The sequence below is a fragment of the Notamacropus eugenii genome, chromosome 5 (assembly GCF_028372415.1).
Source record: "Notamacropus eugenii isolate mMacEug1 chromosome 5, mMacEug1.pri_v2, whole genome shotgun sequence".
Classification (NCBI taxonomy): domain Eukaryota; kingdom Metazoa; phylum Chordata; class Mammalia; order Diprotodontia; family Macropodidae; genus Notamacropus; species Notamacropus eugenii.
In genome coordinates, this window is record NC_092876.1 from 334,350,337 (window position 1) to 334,371,695 (window position 21,359).

The following is a 21,359-nucleotide window of genomic DNA, read 5'->3' on the forward strand; positions in this document are numbered from 1 at the left end:
GAAATAGTTCCAGCCTTCAAGGAGCTCACATTCTAATGGGGGGAGACAGTATTCAATATGTACTAATAAAATATAAGCAAGATAAAGTAGAAGTGATCTCAGAGGCAAGGTAATAAGTAACATTGAGGAATAGAGGACATTTCTTGCAGAAAGTGGGATTTTAGCTGAGCTTTAAAGGCAGCCAGTGAAGCCAGGAGGAAGAGAGGAGAAGGGAGAGAGAGCATTCCAGGTATGGGAGACAGCCAGTGAAAATGCAGATTGAATCAGGAGGTATAGTGTTTCATGCACAGAACAGCAAGGAGCTCGTGTTTTAATACAGATTTGGGGGAGGTTTGGAATACTAATAGTCCAGTGCACAGAAGCAGGGAGCTTATAAAAAGATAGAAAATCAAGCCAGTTCAGTCAGGGAGAATGATGGAAAAGTTCTCCTGTGTCCCTGGATAGAACTAGTCTCCCTGATGAGATTCTAGAGGAAATAGGACACCATTTTCCTCCAGACTAGTAAAATCTAGTAGACTTTTATAGAGTTCTTATCTAGGTTTAATAGGGATAGAAATTGGATGATGGAAATGAAGAACCTGAACCTGGGCAATGGTGCTGATTTATGTTGATGAGATTAGGGACAATTCCTGGGGAATTGGAGGGTAGTTGAGATATTCACACTCTCTCAGTCTCAAAAGACCATTCAGTAAACATTTAAATGCATCAGACTGTGTGCCAGGGACTGTACTAAGCCCTGGGGATACAAAAAAGGCAAAAGACAATCCCTGTGCTGTAGGAGCTCACAATCAAATGGGGGAGATTATTTTATTTCTGACAGGACAACTCAGATTTCCTGTCAGGAAGTTTTGACCTTCTCAGGCTATTCAGTGGGTAGAAGGGATGAGTAGAGTTGGAGTTGACACACTTAGGTTGCGAACCTGGGTGAGGATGGTGATAATTTATGACAAAGTAATAGGGTGGCTAGAAGAGGGAAGGGCATTTGGGTAAAGATAATGAGTTCAGTTTTAGATATGTTGAGTTTAAGATATCTAAGGAACATCCAGTTAAGAGGTATCCAGAAGCTGGAGATGCACCCCTTCTTCTGTGCTCTCTGAAATGCTTACTTCATAGGCAGCAAACATACTTTAATCTTGAATCTTTTACTTTGTAACTAATTTCTGTCTTTTGGCTTTCATTAAGACATGACTTCCTCCTGATGACACACTCTCCTTGATTTCCCTTTCCAGCACTGGCTACACCGTCACTCATTCCTCCTGTCTCACTGGTTGGAGTGGGAGAGTTGGAATATTCTTTGCTCCTCTTTGCCACTTACAGGTTTTCTCTCTACCATCATTACTCATTTCCCTCTCCTCCTATAAGATCCACTTAATCCATACATACCACCTAATCAAAATTATGGTAACTTATATATCTTGGTCCAGGAGTTCAGTGCCTGGCCCACATTCTTTCCTCAACTCCTGCCCTAGGAAGATTCACCATAGAAATTAAGACTCCCTCAGACATTCTAACCCCACAGTTCCTCAGCTTACTCATTTCGCATGACCTCCTCTGTTGCACCTCACTTAAACACAGAAACACCCTTGTCTTGCCATCACTCACAGATATACAGCTTCCATGTTCATCATCATCATCATCACCATAACAGCTAACCTTTATATCATGCCTACTATGTGCCAGGCATTGTGCATAAGCACTTTACAAATATTATTTATCTCATTTGATCTTCACAACAACTCTGGAAGGTTGATGCTGTCATCATCTCCAATTTACAGATGAGAAAGCTGAGGCAAACAAAGGTTAAGTGACTCACACATGATACACAGCTAGTAAGTTTCTGAGGCTGCATTTGAACTCCTGGCTTCCTGACTCTAGACCTAACACTTTATCCATGTTCATGAACTCTGAAATTCTGTTGTCTCTTCATAGTCTACTGTTCTTTATTTAAGGAGCTTTTTGTAATTGAATGTCTTTGATGGGTGTTGGTACTCTTTACCCATGTAGAGCTTAACCTTATTCCTTAGTTAGACCCCTTCCCCCCCTCCTTCCAAAAGCAAACAGATCTTAATCTGGTAGTTATCTTCTGGTGATGAACTTCTCTAAACATAGTTACTATGGTCTTTGGTTTACAAATTTTCTACAATCCCTTGTTTTCTTCAACTTGGGAGAATCTTCCTGAATTTGTACTCAGCTGATAGAAATCAGGACTTCAGTACAAATTATTAATGCCTTAGCTTTGGTAGCTGTTAATGTACAATTTCTGAATCTGCAAATCTTCGCTTCTGAAGATACCGTTGTTGTGCATCTAAACTTAGTTTCATATTGAGGCAGCTTTCATTAATATGAATATTAGAGATATGAAATATCCAAGGAATCAAAATTCACCGCAGTATTTTACTATTTTATCTACTCATTACCTATTCCTTCTTATTTTAAGTGCTTAAAAACCCCAAACCATAAGAGTCTGAATAAAATTCTCCTCACCAGGAGATAATGATAAATTAAACCAAATGCTAAATATATTTTCCAAGTTTTTTTCCTTGTGTGTGCCAAAATTTAATGAGTTTATATGCAGTCATATCTCTCTTGTCCAGAATTTGATTTGAACAAAATCTCCTCTTCCTTTTTTGGACAAATTTCAAACATCAAATAATAGAACATACCAAAAATATTCCACTAATTTGTTTGGATTTGGACACGACTGCTTAATAAGGCTGGAAAATTAGTTATGGTGGTAGAGAGAAAACCTGTAAGTGGCAAAGAGGAGCAAAGAATTTTCCAACTCTCCCACTCCAACCAGTGAGACAGGAGGAATGAGTGACGGTGTAGCCAGTGCTGGAAAGGGAAATCAAGGAGAGTGTGTCATCAGGAGTCTTTATCATTAATAGAAAACTTGTAAAAATTATCATAAGGAAAGTAATTTCTAATATATTTTTAAACAAATATTTATTGATTTTTTTTTGTTTTTATATTGCCTGCATTTCCTCTTGTATTACTTCCTTTCCCCTCTTCCAAAGAACTATCTCTTAAAGAATTTTGAAATACTGTTCAATACAGTGAAAAGATTCTTATGTTATATTCAGTGTTCCATACACCTGGACTCTTGCTTCTGTGGAGAGGAGTAGGAGGAAGTGTCTGCTCATACCTCTCCTATGGGATGAAACTTGTTCTTTATAATACCTCAGCATTGTTTGGATGGCTTTTTGGTTATTATTATTTCCATTTTTGTATTTGTTGTGCATGTTGTTTTCCTTTCTCTAGTTATTTCACTTTGCCTTTACTTCAAACTAACTATCTTTTTTGTGACAGAAGTAAAGCCAAAGTAGTGATTTTTGTTGGGTTTGCTTTTAAGCATCTGTTTTTGACAAAAAACTATGCCACAGTAGCAATTTTTAGGAGTTTGTATTTGGAAACAGCATAATAATCTCCTTTTCGTCTCCTTTACACCTTTTTTATGGACCTTACCTACTCCCCCCCTCCTCTTTTTTGCCACCTATTTAGTTTTCCTTTTATCCTCTAACTTGAAACTTGATACAGAGTAGTTACATATACAGATACAGAAGCAGTTTGAAACAAATGCAGGAGAGAGTTGGGTATGTTGTTCTTGACACCTTTTATTAAACTAATTTGGAGATGAGATTTAAGAATTATTTATTATTATTATCATCATCAATGAAAGCTTTCTTGAAAATGGAAAATAGGTGATCTTCACAGATTTGTAGAATCTTATGAATAGCTTAGGGTATGAAAGAGAAAATTTATTTGACTAGAGATTGGTTTGCATGAATTAAGTACCTAATATTTGCCAATTTGACTTGACTAGTAAATAGGTTGAAAAGGTAGAATAGCCCCAGAATTGTAGAGTTTTGAATGCCAGGCTAAGGAGTTGACTTTATTTAGGTGGTCATAGGGAACTATTGAAGGGTTTTGAGCAGAAAAGTGACATAATTAGGGGGGTATGCAAAGGAGGCTGATCTGTCAGTGGTGAATAGAAATAACTCATGTTTATTATTAACCTACTTTATCATTTATAAATGTTTTCACCATTTTATTATTCTTGTTTTTCTAGGCATTGATGCAGAACTTTATTATGTGAGAAATGATCTTATTAATCACTACGCACTATCCTTTAACCTGCTAGTACCCAGTGACACCAATTACCTTCACTTCACATGGTATGCTAAATCCAAGGTAAGAAAGTAATTAACATTATGTAAGTTTTTGATTACAGTGGAATAAATAAATAGAAATGAAAGTTGACTTTTATGAGATGAATGAAGTCTGTGATTCTTAATCAAGAACAGTTCTTGAATGTTCAGCAAGATGGTTTTGCTTCTTTTCCACTTTATAAAGGACTGCTACAGAAGGATATAACTATGACCAAGTTGTTATTTTAGATCTTAAATTTTTGATCTTAAATCTCCCAAACCTAGAAATTCACTGGTTTAAATCATTAGAATATCCATAGCCTTTTGGGCTTTTCAAACTTTGATGTTTATCTAGCTAAAAGAGGGAAAAACTGACCCAGTAGTTGCTATATGCTTCAGAAAACTTGGTTGAAACTTAGAGAGATGCTGTTTAAAAGATCTGTTCAATTAACACATATTTATTGAGTACCTACTCTGTTCTAAACATGATGCTAGGGATACAGCTGCAAAAAATAAAGCAATCCATTGTTATATTCCAGTGGAGGAGACGAGTACATGTATAAGCATATGAAGAATAAATCAACCATTAGTCAGTAAATGTTAAGAACCTACTATGTGCCAGGTATTGTGCTAAGCAACTGGGCATATAAAGAAAGATAAAAGAAAGTTGTTGCTCTTAAGGAACTCACAGTTTAATGGGGAGACACCATATGAAAAACTGTACAAACAGGATGTATTCAGATAAATTGGAGATAATCAAGAAGTAAGGTCCTAGAATTAAAGAGGGATTGGAAAAGACTTTCTATAGAAGGGTTTTATTTAGGACTTGGAGGAAGCCATGGCTTGGAGATAAGAAGGAAAAGCACTCCATGAATGGGGAGCAGTCAGTGAAAATGCTGATTCAGGAGATAGAGTGTCTTATATGAAGGGCAGCAAAGAGGCTGGTGTCACTGGATTGAAAGATATGTTGGGAGTGGAGTAGGGTTGTTGTGTGGTTTGTACTTGTTCTCAAAGAGGACCATGACAGCAGGGAGGTGATGACATGACTTGCAGTTGACTTTGATTTAAGTGAGGGAGGGCTGTGCCAAGTTACCATCCTTACTTTCTCCTCCAGAGCCATCTCAGAGAAGGAGGAGAGGCTATACAGAATGGCTAAGGCGAAATCACCATAATGAGAATTTTGTGTGTGAGGAGAAGAGAGAAGGCTAATCTGGCAGAATCGAATGAAAGAGGGAATAACATCCAATGAGACTAGAAGCAGGTTAGGATCAAATCGTAAACATGCTTAGACATATTCAGGAAGATATGCCCCTGTTACTGGTAGCTCATTTATTATTCTGTCTTGGTAATTATGGGAAAATAGAATTGAATTTTGAGGGCAAAAATAATCTTACACATAAATTGTTACTAAAATTTAAATAATCCATGTAGCAGCTCAGACTGGGAATGAATATTCCAGTGTATAAATCATTAATGGTTGAAACACACTTGTTTGTGGGACTTAGGCTTATACTTTGTCTCTTGAAGCAAACTTAAAATTTTTCTTAGTGATTTTTTGTTGATGAATCATTCTACAGTTAACTTTGCTAATATGTGATTCAAGTGCTTCTCTCTTGCTCTTGTTGAGAGAAGATAGCTGAAAGTGAAGGCAATAGAGCATTTAGTGATAGATAGCACAGCAGGTATTCATGTTAATAGTAAATGTATTTCCTATACAAGTAGGACATTGTGAAGACATATTTCATGGTAAGGTGTATAAATGGAGTCGGGAAGAAGGCCCTTGATTCCCCAGGAGTACTCTTATGGACATAAACTAGTTTATTGCATACTAACAGAAATTACTTTCAGTTGTCTGGGCATGAAATTTTCACCTAAAAAGTTTTAAGTTTCTCTTTAGCTTGATGTGTGTGTGTGTGTTTTTGCAGGGATGAGTTAAGAGGGTAAACCCAAACCAAAATGTTTTGGATATAAATCAGTTTTTATTGCTCATTTTTGGTCCGTATAAATAGACTTTAAATAGGTAATGAATTGTTTTGTTTGACTTAGCTTCTGTGTAATTCTATGAACTGAATACTTTGGATTGCTAAGATTTCACAAAAAGCTAGGGTCTAAGTGAAATTGAGACTTTGTATTCTTTTAACTGTTTTGCATATCCATATAATTAACTTGAATGACATTGCATTTAAGACATTTGACCCAACATGTGCTATCTGAAGGACTTAAAAAGTGGTATGCTGCCATTACCTAGCAAATGTATATCCTTCCTTAGTTTTTCTCCTTCTTTTGTTGTCCTTTCCCTTTTTTTCTTCCCCTTCTATACTGTTTGCAATTTAGCTCTGCTGTTGATGTCTATCTATCTAAGAATTTTCCTGAACTTTTTATTGATTCTCAACAACAAAAAAGTTGCTGATCCATAGTGTAGTAAATTTTCTTTGCTGGCATCTGTAGAGAGAAATAGAAGGGGGGGAACCAAGACTTTTCCTTAAGTTAGTATTTTAAATTATTGTTCTCTTAGGTTAAACAGTAGCTTTTTCTTTTCATTTTTTTATGTGCATATTTCTTTGTATTTTTTCCAATTACATGTAGAAACAGTTTTTAACATTAGTTTTTTAAAAGTTTGAGATATAAATTCTCTCCTTCCTTTCATCCCCTCCCCCATCAAGAAGGCAAGCAATTTAATAAAAGTTATACACGTGCAGTCATGCAGAACATTTCCATGTTAGTCATGTTGTGAAAGAAAACCCAAAACAAGAAAAGAAGTGTGCTTCAGTCTGCATTCAGACTACATCACTTCTTTCTCTGGATAGCTTTTTTTCACCATAAATTCTTTGGGATTGTCTTAGTAGATTATTATGCATTGCTGAAAATAAGCTAAGTCATTCACAGTTGATTATCGTTCAGTATTGCTATTACTGTGTACAGTGTTCTCCTGGTTCTGCTTACTTCACTTTGTATCAGTTCATATTTTTATGAAAGTATCCTGCTCATCATTTCTTATAGCATAATAGTATTTTATTCAGCCATTTTCCAGTTGATGGGAGTCCCCTCAGTTTCCATTTTTTTTTCTACTACAAAAATGGCTGCTACAAATATTTTTGTACATGTAGGTCCTCCCTCCCTTCCTCCTTCCCTCTCTTCCTTCCTTCCTTCCTGGAATATAGACCACGTAGTGGTATTGATGAGTAAAAAGGGTATGCACAATTTTATAGCCCTTAGGCATACTTCTAAATTACTCTCCGGAGAGATTGAATTAGTTCCCACCTCCACTTCTTTGTCTGAAAACTGTCTGTTCATATCCTTTGACCATTTATCAATTGGGGAATGGATATTATTTTTCTAAATTTGGCTCAGTTCTCTGTATATTTGAGATTTGAGGCCTTTACCAGAGAAACTTGCTGCAAACATTTTTTTTCACAATTGTGATTACTGTATATTTCTTTCTATCCTTTAGCTTTCTCTCTCTCTCCTTTCATCCTGTCCTTTGTCAAAACTGTTTTACTTCTGACTATCACTTCCCTCGATCTGGCTTCCCTATGAGCCCCACCCCCTTTCTGTTATCCCCTTCCCCTCCTACTTCCCTGAAGGGAAGATTTCTCTCTCTCTCTCTCTCTCTCTCTCTCTCTCTCTCTCTCTATATATATATATATATATATATATATATATATGTATATGTATATATATATATATACATATACATATATATATATATATATATAAAATTTCTATACCTGATTGTTTCTGTTATTTCCCCTTTGAGCCAATTCCAAGGAGAATAAGGTTCAAGCATTGTTCCCTACTCCCCCAACTTCCCCCCTACTATGTAAGCTATTTTGTGCTTCTTTTATTTGAAATAATTTACCCCCTTCTATGTTTCCCTAACTCAGTTCTCTCAATGCATCTCTCTCACTCCTTAATTTTATTTTTTTAAGATGTTATCTCATCCTAGTCAACTCACACTCAGTCCTCTGTCTATGTATACTCCCTCCAACTGCCCTAATAATGTAAGGTTCTTAGGAGTTATAAGCATCTTCCCATATAGGGATGTAAACAGTTTAACCTTATTGAAACCTTTATGATTTCTCCTTCCTGTTTTTTTTTTTTTTAATGCTTCTCTTGAGTCTTTTATTTGAAAGTCATATTTTCCATTCGGCTCTGGTCTTTCCATCAGGAATGCTTGAAAATCCTCTTTCATTAAATGTCTACTTCTTCCCCTTAAGAACTACACTCACTTTTGCTGCATAGGTTATTCTTGGGTGTAATCCTAGTTTCTTTGCCTTCCAAAACATCATATTCCAAGCTCTCTGATCATTTAATGTAGAAGCTGCTAAATCTTGTGTTATCTTGATAGTGGTTCTGTGATATTTGAATTGTTTCTTTCTGGCTGCTTGCAATATTTGCTCCTTGACCTGGAAGCCCAGAAATTTGGCTATAGTATATTCCTGGGAGCTTTCATTTTGGGATTTCTTTTGGGAGGTGATTGGTGAATCCTTTCAATTTCTGTTTTACCTTCCGGTTCTAGGATATCAGGGCAGTTATATATATGTGTGTGCCTGTGTATATACATACATACATGTATATATTTACACATATGTGTATTTGTGTGTATATACACAGACACACACATATATATACACACATACATATTTTTTTGAAAGATGCTCTGTAGGCTCTTTTTTTGATCGTGACTTGCGGGTAATTTAATAATCCTTAAATAACCTCTTCTGAATCTGTTTTGCTTGTCAGTTGTTTCTCCCATGAGATATTTCACATTTACTTCTATTTTTTCATTTTTTTGATTTTGTTTGAATTGTTTCTTGATGTCTCATAGAGTCAATTTGCTTTCACTTGCCCAATTCTCATTTTTAAGGAATTATTTTCTTCAGTGAACTTTTATACCTCCTTTGCCATTTGGTTAATTCTACTTTTTAAAAAGTTCTTTTCTTTAGTGAATATTTGTACCTGTTTTTCCATTTAGCCAGTTCTCTTTTTGAAGTTGTTATTTTCTAAAATATTTTTGGAGAGTCTCCTTTACTAAATTGTTGATTATTTTTATATGGTTTTCTTGCATCTTATCATTTCTTTTCCTAATTTTTTCTCTACCTCTCTGATTTAAAATATCCTCTTAGAGCTCTTCTAAGAATGCTTTTAGACCTGAGACTAATTAACATTTTTCTTTGAGTCTTTGGATGAAGCAGTTTTGACTTTATTGTCTTCTTCTGAGTTTGTGTTTTGTTCTTCTCTGTTACAATAGTAACTTTCTATAGTCAGGTTCTTTTTTTGTTTGTTCATTTTTCCAGCCTATTTCTTGACTTTTAACTTTAAAGTTGAGTTTGGCTCCAGGGTGGAGGAGGTACTGTCCAAAGCTTTAGGTTTTTTAATCCTGTGGTTTTCACAGCTAATTCTGGGCATCTGTAAGTTTTCAGTTCTTCCAAGATAGTACAATCTAAGTGGGGAGGTATGGTCACTGCTCTTTTGACCTATGCTCTGGTCTGTGAGTAAGCACAAGCACATTTTCCCACCCTGGAACTGTGACCAGAGTCTCTGCTCCCCTGAGGTCTCATGCTGTTAAGTATGGTAGACTGTTACTTCTTGAGCTGGGACTACAATCCACATCTGCATATGAGCAATTCAACAAGAGTCCTGTACCCAGCACTAGCAGAGGATCCCCTTTAATCTCCTTCTGACAAGTTTTCCTACCTCATTTACTGTCTGTGGACGGAGAGCTCCAGAAATCTGTGCTTCCACTTCAGTTGTCCCCAGGGCCTGCTTCTGACATGCCAGGATGAGGCCTGCGTTGGACTGCTCTCAACTTTAACCCCAGTGAGACAGACCTTTCCTGCTAGCATTCTGAGTTGTCTTGGGCTGGAAAATTGTTTCTTTCTGTCCTTTTGTTGATTCTGCTGCTCCAGAATTCCTTTTGAGGCATTATTTTAAAGTTTTTTGGAGGGAATTTGGGAGAGCTCAGGGAAGTTCCTGCATTCTTTTTTCTACCATCTTGGCTCTGCCTGTTTTATTTCTTTTTTAAACATTTAAAAAATTATTTTTAACATTCATTTAAAAAAAGTTTTGAGTTTAAAATTCTCTGTCTCCCTCCTACCCCTCTCCTACTGAGAACGCAAGCAATATGCTGTTAGTTGTACATGTGAAGTCATATAAAACATTTCCATATTAACCATATTATAAAAGAAAACACACGTAAACAAGAAACATAAAGAAAGTGAAAAAAGTATGCTTCAGTCTGCACATACTTCTTTCGGGATGTGGATAGCATTTTTTATCCTGGATCTATTTGTCTTGATCATTGTACTGATCTGAGCAACTAAGTCTTTCACAGTTGACCTTCCTTAAAATATTGCTGTTATTGCACAGTCTTCCTGTTCACTTCACTTTGCATGAGTTCCTCAGTTTTTATAAAAGCATCTCCCTCGTCATTTATTATAACACAATAATTTTCCATCATAATCATATACCACAATTTGTTCAGGCATTCCTCAATTGATGAGCATCCTCTCAATTTCTTTTCCCAAATTTTCCTTTAACACTTTAATTTTGTAAATCATTTTTTGAGTTCTTTCAGAAATTATTGTTGGTTTTACACCCAATTCACATTTTTTTCCTTGAGACTTTGCTTGTAGAGAGAGAGAGAGTGTGTGTGTGTGTGTGTGTGTGTGTGTGTGAAAGAGAAAGAGAGAGAAGAGAAAGATTGTCTTCTTTATTTGTGTCTTGATCTATATATATTTGTATGTGTGTATGTAGACATTGTTGTCTTCTGAGTTTACATCTTGATCTGCTTTTTATGGTCAGGCTTTTGTTCGTATTTCCCATTCTGTTTCTTGACTTTGAACTTTATGTTAAAGTTGAGCTCTGTTCTTGAGGTAGTGGTGAGAGGGACGCTGTCTCTACCTTTAGTCTTTTCACACTGTTATCTTCAGAGTTAGTTCTGGGGATTCAGAAATTTATTATGAACACATTATAATTTCCCAGTGGAAGAGAAGGTCTTTAATGATAGAGACTTTGATGATAGGACTTGTATTCTTTGATGATAGAGACTACAGTAAGCAAGTGTTACGGGCATCCTTGCTTTTTCCCTTGATCTTATTGGAATGGCCTCTAGGGTTCTCCATTCCCGATAATATTACTTACTGGTTTTAGTTAGATATTTTTTCCCGTATGAAGGGAAGGTCTGTTTATTCTAATGCTTTTTTTTTTTTAACAGAAATGGGTGTGGTATGCTATTGAAAACTTTTTGTTTTTTCATCTTTTGGTACAACTCTGTGATTTCTGTTTTTGAACTATTGTATTTATAACTCATAATAATAATAACTCTGCATTCCTGGTATAATTTGAACCTTTTAATAATACACCATCTTTTTATTTCATTTATTGTATTTCTTTTTAGTTTTCAGCATTCACTTTTACAAGATTTCTAGTTCCAAGTTTTTCCTCTTCCCTTCTCTCCCCCCTCCCCAAGATGGCAAGCAGTTTGATATAGATTATATGTGTGTGTGTGTGTGTGTGTGTGTGTATATGTGTATATATATATATATATATATATATATATATATATAAAACATTTTCACATTAGTCATATTGTGAAAGAAGAATCAGAACAAAAGGGAAAAATCATGAGAAAGGAAGAAAAAGAGAAGATTAGTGTGCTTTGGTCTGCATTCAGACTGCATAGTTTGTTCTTTGGATGTGGATGCATTTTCCGTCATGAGTCTTTTGCAGTTGTCTTAGATCATTGTATTGCTGAAAAGAGCTAAGTTTATTAAAGTTGATAATCTCACAATGTTACTGTTACTGTGTACAGTGTCCTCTTGGTTCTGGTCACCTCACTCAGCATCAGTTCATGCAAATCTTTTCAGGTTTTTCTGAAATCCACCTGCTTATCATTTCTTATAGCAAATAATATTTTCCATTACATTCATATACAACAGCTTGAGGCATCCCCTCAATTTCTAGTTCTTTGCTACCACAGAAAGAGCTGCTACAAATATTTTTGTACACATAGGTCCTTTTCCTATGATGTTTTTTATGATGTTTTTTGGAAACAGACCTGGGTATTGGTGGATTAAGGGGTATGCACAGTTTGATTGCCCTTTGAGCATAGTTCCAAACTGCTTTCCAGAATGGTTGGATCAGTTTGCAATTTCACCAGCAGTGCAGTAGTGTTCCAATTTCCCACCTCTTCTCCACCACTTATCATTTTTCTTTTTCGTCATATTAGCCACTCTGATAGGTATGAGGTGATACCTCAGAGTTGTTTTAATGTTCATTCCTCTGATCAATAGTGATTTAGAGCATTTTTTCATATGACTATTTATAGCTTTCATTTTTTCATCTGAAAACTGTTCATATCCTTTGACCATTTATCAGTTGAGGAAGGACTTTGTATTCTTATAAATTTGACTCATTTCTGTATACTTGAGAAATGAGGCCTTTCTCAGAGATGTTGGCTGTAAAAATTGTTTCCCAGCTTTCTGCCTTCCTTTTAATCTTGGTTCTGTTGTTTTGTTTCTGCAACACCCTTTTAATTTAATGTAATCAAAATTATCCATTTTGCATTTAATAATATTTTCTGTCTCTTCTTTGCTCATAAATTCATCCCTTCTCCGTACATTTGACACGTAAACTATTTCTTGCTTCTCGTAATTTGCTGATGGTATCACCCTTAATGTCTGTATCGTGTACCCATTTTCTCTTTATCTTGGTATATGGTGTAAGCACTGTGCAATGTTGGTCTATGCCTACTTTCTGCTACACTATTTTCCAGTTTTCCTGGCAGTTTTTGTCAGATAGTAAGTTCTTATTCCAGAAGCTTGAGTCTTTGGGTTTATCAAACAATAGATTACTGTAGTCATTAACTATTGTTTCTTGTATACCTAACCTGTTCCGCTGATTCACCATTGTATTTCTTAGCCAGTACAAAGTAGTTTTGATGATTGCTACTGTATAATGCAGTTTTAGATCTGGTATGCCTATGTCAGCTTTCCTTGCATTTCTTTTCTTTAATTCCCTTGATAGTCTTGACCTTTTGTTCTTCTTGATGATTTTTGTTGGGTTTTTTTTTTGTAGTTCTATAAAAAAATTTTTGGTAGTTTGGTATGGCAGTACATAATCTTTTAAAATGTATTATTATAACCCCTTTGCTAATGTTTGTATTTTTGTATTGAGTCATTAGGAATATTGTTCTGTAGATTCCTTTTTCTTTCTCTCTCTAGTTTAGGTGTCAGCATTATATTTGTCTCATAATAGGAGTTTGGCAGAATCCCTTCATTCTCAATTTTTAGAAATAACTTTTATAACAGGTCTTCTTGACTCCAGGCCAACCTATATCCACTCTACTGCTTCGCTGCATGAATGAGGTAATCTCAGAGGGAAGGCACTAAGTCTAAGGAAGATTTAGAAAAAAGGCTTCTTGCTGAAGGTGGGACTTTAGCTGAGATTTGAAGGAAGCCAGGTGGTGGAGATATGGAGAGATTCCAAGCCTGGGGCAAAGCTGTTGAAAATGTACTGAGTTGGGAGATGGATTATTTTGTGTGTAGAACAGCAAGGAAGCCAGTGTTCCTGGTTCAAGGAACTTGTGGGAGGGGGAGAAGTAAAGGGAGTAAGATGGAAGAAAACAGAAAAGGTAGGAAGGGACTAGTTTATAAGAGACTTTAAAAACCAGAGAATTTTATATTTAAGCCTGAAAGTAAAAGGGGAACAGGAACTACTTGAATTTCTCAAATAGCGGTGTAACATGATCAGGTTTATATCCTTTAAGAGGATCCCTTTGACAGCTGAGTGCAGGAAGGACTGGAGTGGGGAGAGACTTGAGACAAGGGAGACCAATCATCAGGCTTTTGTACTAGTCCAGGTTTGAGGTGATAAGGGCCTTCATAAGAGTGGTGGAATGTAGGAAGAGAGAAGGGGGCAAGCAAACTTAACAGGCCTTGGTAACAGATTGCATATGGAGGACAAGAGGACTAGTGAATGGCAACTCAAGCCTGGGAAGAAGAGGCGAGGGTTTCAGGGGAAAGATAATGAATTCATTTTGGGTAGCTGGATGGCACAGTGGGATAGAGCCCAGGACTTGGTGTCAGGAAGACCCAAGTTTGAATTCTGCCTCAGACACATTGCTGTATGATCCTTGGCAAGTCACTTAATTTCTCTCAGTTTCTCATCTGTAAAAACATCTCTGTAGCTAACATATAGCACTTTAAAGTTTACAAAGCACTTTACATATGTTAACTAATTTGATCCACACAATAATAGCCTTATGAGATAGGTGCTGTTATTATTCCCTTTTTCTGAGACTGGCTTTTCCCTGTAAACTCTCCTCCATTTAAAATTGTCTACCTTTATCTATTATGTATAACAGAACTCTTAGAGATCTAAATCAGAGACTACCTGGGGTTCTTTAGTAGCAACAGCCATAGAAATTATCCATTTTAAGTTATTTTAAAACTGTTTAGGGACAACTATGGTTAGATTTCTCAAGGAGCATATCATTGGTACTGGTAGTCTGAGGAAACTGGTTTATGACTTTTAGTAGAAAATTTGGGAGTTTGACAGAGGGCTTTATAATAAATATACTCTCCTGTTTAGAGTTTTCTGTTATTTCTAATGTTGACACATATGGCTGTGTCTTTGAATAAATTAAAATAAAAGGAACTGATATTTGGTAGTGGTGAGAGTTCAGTGTAAATCTGAATTACATAGATTATGGGAAGGATGTGACTTTCAGTGCTGATAAGTTACATATAATACTCCTCTTAAAAGGTCTTGTTTCCTACTGAGAGGAGCTAACCAAAATATTTATAATTTTTCTTTTTCAGATATTTATATTTTCACTAGTTTCCTTTGGCTCATTCAATTTTTATGGTAAACAAATTTCCTATATTTCCTTTATTCTGGTAAATTTTACATGGCTAGATTCACATTCGTGAATTAGGCTATATCAAAGCAGAGGAAATCTTATTTGGCTGTTTTTCTATTCACATGATTCATAGTGTTTTATTTCCAACAACATACTGATGGGAACTATAGCACTTCTCAATTTAGGAATATACAATAGAAATAAATACCTCAGCAAAAAAATTTACCTCTTTGACTGACCTAAGAAAGTACTCTTCTTCCTTCTCTATTGATTTTTGTCATTGATGAGTCTTCCTTTTTCTCTATTAGCACTTCTACACTATTTGTTTAGTGCTTAACTCAGGCACACAGTGGGTGCTTAATAAATGTGTATTGATTGATTGCCTTGCTGCCAATCTGTTTTGTTTATTTTCATGAACATCCCTCATCTCTCTATATTCCTACTAAAGCTAATTTCATTCTACTGCCATCACCTGCTCTTATACTCCTCCGTGTCATTAGAGTTGATACTATCCTATCACTGCTACATTAGATGCCTCTAAACTTCCCTGACTCTCCTAATCTATCTTATCTGACTATGTAAGTCCCCCCACTTTTTGATGATATTCCTCCTCCCAGTTGCCGGAGCCTTCACTACCCTGCTAGTGGAGCAAACTCCATCTTGAATTTGCCAGTGCTCTTTCCTCAGTTGCCACCAGACCCCCCTTTTACCGGAGTCCCTACCTCCTATCATAATAGCCATTGCTAGTGTGTCATTAGACAGCACATTCCTTTAGGGCAGGGACTGTCTTCTGTCTGCCTCTTTTTGTATCCCCATTTCTTAGCAAAAAAAAACAAAACAAAAAAACAAACCAGTGTGCCTGACACTTTATAAATACTTATTAACCAACTGCTGCTTAGGAATAGAGGAATCTGTACCTATCATTAGGACTACAGCAGTGGGATTAGGTGCTCCTGCTGTATCATCTTTAGAGCCAAATTATAAGTTTGCACAAGAAAATTAGTTTTGATACTTGGTACTTTATGGAAATATTTCCTTCTGGACTCAAAATTATGTTGTCTGTGGATTTATTTACTAAATTTGCTTCTAAATGACTTTTTAGCAATTATGTAAAGTTTTATTGATGTAGTTTTTTTATATCGTGTTTATTTCCCAGTATATCTCACCTCCACCCAGAGATCTGCACTGTTCAAAAAACCATCAAAAATAAAGAGGAAAAAAAATCAGTTCATTAAAACTAACCAACACATGAATCAAGTATATGTAGGATTCCATGTCCATAATTCTTCCCTTTGAAGAAGTGTAGTTGGGTGGGGAATGCACTCTCATTTCTCTTCTTAAATCAAATCAATCAATAAGTATTTATTAAGTACCTACTTACTGTGTGCCAGGCAATAATAGGCAACCAAATTCTAAAAATGAAATAATACCTAATCCAATGAGCCTACAGCTGAATGGGAAGACATCATGTACCTATTAAAATACATACTGCATAAGTATAAAATTTATATGTATACAAACACTGAAACATATACATACAAAATTAAATATTAGCCAGTGGGTAGGTAACACAGCCAGGTACTCATTAGTGCAAACAATGAATCCTCTGAAGTGGTCACATTACTTGAATTTGCACTGCGTATTTTCTTTGGATAGGAACAAATTGCCATGTTTTACATAACTGTAACTTCAAATTTGTGTGTATGTATTCGTCCTTCATTGCTGAAGAAGACCATGCCATCAGAGAAATACATACATAACATGTACATAATACATGACATAATTTGCACTTCACTTTGTTTTGAGTGAGGGAGGGCTGTGCAGGTCACCAGTCTCACTTCTCCAGAGCCATCTGAATCCAGTGACCAGATATTCATCAGGATGACTGGAGATGAGTCAGGATGAGGCATTTGGGGTTAAGTGACTTGCCCAAGGTCACACAGCTAGTGAGTGTCAAGTGTCAGAGGTGAGATTTGAACTCAGGTCCTCCTGACTCCTGCACTGGTGCTGTATCCACTGCTCCACCTAGCTGCCCCATGTAACTTCAAATAGTTCAAATCTGAATACATGCAACCACTTCATGGAATTCATTATTCTGCACTGATCAGAACCTGGGTGTAGTTTAAACTTTAGCAGTTTGCTCAGATTTTATTTATACATTACTAGGTAAATTATATACAAATATCCTTGCTTATGTATATAGCTGTATAAAAGAATCATGTGTTAGTAGGTACAGTAATTAGAAATCAGCTTTTTCTGACTCCAGCCTTGTGAAGACCTAACTCTCTGCTACCACCTGGTGGTCTCAGACATTGGTGTTCTGAGGAGGGAGCTTATGCCTCATCTGTTTCAGTGAGCAATGATTAAGTGCCACCCCCTAGGTATCAGATTCTTCAGAAACAAAGACAAAAATAAAAAAAGTTCCTGCCTTCAAGAAGTTATATTCTAATGGGAGAGACACAACATGTACACATAAAAGTAAATTAAGAATATTGTCAAAATTAATACTTTCATTAACCACTTGAGCATTTATACTAGATTGCCTTTTATTCTTTGTGTACGTAAATTGTTTTCCCCAACTAGACTGTAAGTTTAGAGAGGATGGGGACCCTGTTTTATTCTTATTTGTGTACTTACTGGTAGCTTACACAGTATGTCATTCCTAGAAAACACTCAATAAAAGCTTGCTGAATGAATAAATGACATTTCCAACTCTGACATTTTTTGACTCTATTACAAGTGGGACATTCATTCAAGGAGGGAAAACTTTGGGGATAGAAATGAATCTCAAGACACATTACACTATCTCGTAATGAAAATTTATGAAAGATAGAGGACTAAATTTTATGGGATCCCAAATAGTTGACCACAAATCATTATTGGTCAAATAGTTGAAATTTAGTTTAAAGTCTTTCAAGCATTTGAGGTGAATTGTGGAGTAGCCATCATGCATTCTTTAGAAGGGGGCCTCCTTCAGTATGGCTTGTGACCATCCTTCAGAAAAGCAGAACAAAGCTCAACCAGCAAGTCCCTTGAGTTCTGAAAACACTAGTGTAGTTCTTGACCTTTTGGGTGTCTCATGGATCCCTTTGTCATCCTGGTGAAGTATGGATCCCTTCTTGTAATGCTTTTAAATACATAAAATAAAACACGTAGGATTACAAAGGAAAATCAATCATGTTGAAATGGTTATCAATGAGGAAAAATAGGAAAGAGGAAAATATGCGAGTAATTGTAGCTTAGAATGTAGCTTAGAATGTAGCTTAGGATGAATTTACCCATAACACAGAAATGGATAACAAATAAAAAATTTGAATTCAACAATATGTTGCTTTCAGGAAACACAATAAAAATGAGAGATACTCACAAAGATAAAATAAAGGGCAGGAGAAGAATTTATTATATAAAAAAAGCAGGGAAAGTATTCATGATCTCAGACAAAGTTAAAGTTAACATATATTTAATCAAAAGTGAAAAATAGAGAAACTACACTGTCAGCAATATTATTCAGTATAGTTTTATACCATTTAAAATACCTAGACAGTATAAAATACCTGAGCATTTACCTGCCAAAACAGACACAAGAACTATATGAAGATTAAACATAAAACACTTTTATATAAATAAACTCAGATCTAAATAATCAAAGTAATATTTATTGTTCATGGGTAGGTAAAGCCAATATAATTTTAAAAAATGATTATTTTACCTAACTAATCCATTTATTCATTGTCATCCCAATTAGTATAAATTACTAAAAAATTATTTTACTAGGTTAGAAAAAATAACAGTTCATTTGGAAGAACAAAAAGTCAGGAACTTAAAAAAAAGCAGAAAAAAAATGTAAAGGAAATAGATGCATTAGTATCCAACCTTTAAACTATATTATAAGGGAGAGCGATGTTGAAGTGTAAGGAGGATAATTTTGATTATTTTAAATTAAGATTTTCTTATACGAATAAAACCTATGTAGCCAAGAATAGAAGGAATGCAGAAAATTAGGGGAAAAAAACTTTCATAGACAGTCTCTCATAGGATGTGATTGTGATATAAGAAATGATGAGCTGGTTGTTTTAGAAAGACATGGAAAGATGTGGACGTATGAAGAAAGTTCACTCTCCACCTTCAGAGAAACAGATACCAGGTAGAAATAAGCATAGTATGGTCTTATGTATGTGTATATATGTGTATGTTTATAGATATTTACATGTGTGTATGTATGTGTATAAAAATGTGTATGCATGTGCATGTGTATATATAGATATCAATATATATATGTGTAGATATAGGTAGATAGATAGATATAGGTATATATACATATATATATATATATATATATATATATATATATATATACACACACACACATACACGTGCATACGCATACACACCTAATTGTAGCCTTCTTTGGGTCAGGGAAGGAGAAAAAAAAAAGAAAGTGCACAACAGAGAACAAAGGAAAAACCAACAAGGAATCAAAGAACAGCTTGGCAGCTTTGAAAACAATGTGTAGCATTTATTATATAGATTTTTTGAAATGGAAATTTATTGTTTTGTATTGACCCCTCTCTTATGGTCTGCTATGTACATGACAAGGTTTTTTTTTCCTTTTCTCATTTTGTAAAAGTTCAAAATAAAAAAATTATGGAAAAAAGAAATAGTTATCAAAATATTAAAATAAAAAGTTAATAGACTGTGAGTTAACATGTTTCATTAGTGGAACCAAGAAATATCTGTAACTGGTACTAGTTGCTGTGAATAGGCATGAGAAGATTGTTATTGTTTGTCCTTCATTCTTGAAGAGGATCATGATATTGGGAAGGTGATGGCATGACTTGCAAGTCAATTGGATTTAAGTGAGGCAGGCCTGTGCAAAGTCACTACCCTCTTTCCTCTGGAGCTGAGTCCAGTGGCAGGATATAGATCAGGATGACTGGAGATGGCCCCCAGGAGGCAGTATAGTACAACAGAAAACAGGATATGCAGTGGTATAATGGAAAGTGTACCAATCTGAGTCAGATAAGCTATTTTCTAATCCCTTCTCTGGCACTAGTGTATGACCTTGGGCAAGTCACAACCTCCCTGGGCCTCAGTTTCCTCATTTGTAATATGAAAAGGTTAGATCAGATTGACTGAGGTCCCTTCTCTATGTGCTGCCCCTATGTCTAGACCTAGAACTGTTAAGAACTGGATTTCCTAGTTCTGCTACTTACTACCTGTGCTACTTACTGCCAGCCATCACATTTTAGTCACCGGCTTCTCTGGGCTTCAGTTTCTTTATGAGCAAAATGAGTGACTTGGACTAGATGACCCTCTCCCCTCCCCCTCCCCAGGTCCTACAAGCCCAAGATTTAGACAAAAGGACAGAGAGGTAATTTAAGAATTATAGATGCAGAAGCCTGCAACAGTATTTCAACTTAAGCAGCATTAAATAAGTGCCTCATATGTGCCAGCTTCTCATTTTACAGATGAAGAAACTTAGGTCCAGGAAGATCGTGTCTTTAGAAGAAGAATCTCAGCTGGAATTTGAATTTGTCTTAACATTTGAGGAAGTACATCTTTTTTCTTTGGTACCATCCTGGACTCCAAGAGAACAACTAAATAGAAAACCTAGCCACCATATGTCACAAATTAATAAAAAGAAAACTGGCTAGAACCATTAGACTCAGTGGACATAGTGAAATTTGGGAGACTCTATCAGTAATTTTGTGAAAGAGCCAATAAACTTTCAAAGTTTCCTGAACTGGTATGATCCTGGGTGTGAGTCCCTTCTCCTCCCCATCCTTGCAGGACCAGAGGCTAACAGGGGGCCCTTCCAACCATCAGAAAGTCTTCTGGACCACCAAAGTCTTCACTCAGGCACAAGAAGAAAAGTAGAAATAAAAGAAGGAAAAGAGGGCTAGGAGAAAGGAAGAAAATAAAAAGTGAAAAGATGAGAGAAAAGATATACATATAGTGGGTGAATGGTATAATGTCTCTATTTACTATCCATAAAGTAATGTGACCCTGAGATGTTCTGCTCATTGGAATCTGTGCTGTGAAGTACTTGCCAAGAGTTCAGAGAAAAGGGAAAAGAGTGCTTGTGTTCCAGGATGATAGACTAAATGTTTCTCTCTCTTTCTGGCTATCTTTCTAACATATTTAGGGAATATGGAAATTTAGGCAATGTTATAATTTCATAACAACTTACGCTTTTGTGGAAAACTTTAAAGGTTATACTTAAGAAAATAAAATGTATATGTATTAGATGAGAAAAATACTTAATATTCTAATTTAAAAATAGTTGTTTTCTTAAATATCCTTGGCTTTGTTTTCAGAATAGATTTTTTCATGCTAGACAAGTTTGT

General features: G+C 35.7%; 1 protein-coding gene across 3 annotated transcripts in view; it reads left to right on the plus strand.

Moving 5' to 3' along the window:
• Positions 1–21,359, plus strand: part of RYK (receptor like tyrosine kinase) — a 111,182-nt gene that overhangs the window by 12,267 nt on the left and 77,556 nt on the right. For all 3 annotated transcript variants that reach the window (XR_011967931.1, XM_072613611.1, XM_072613612.1), the window contains exon 2: positions 4,070–4,191. Coding sequence is in view for 2 of the 3 variants with exons in the window: in XM_072613611.1 (XP_072469712.1) it covers positions 4,070–4,191 (122 nt within the window). In the remaining variant the exon portion in view is untranslated. The remainder of the gene's footprint in view (positions 1–4,069; positions 4,192–21,359) is intronic.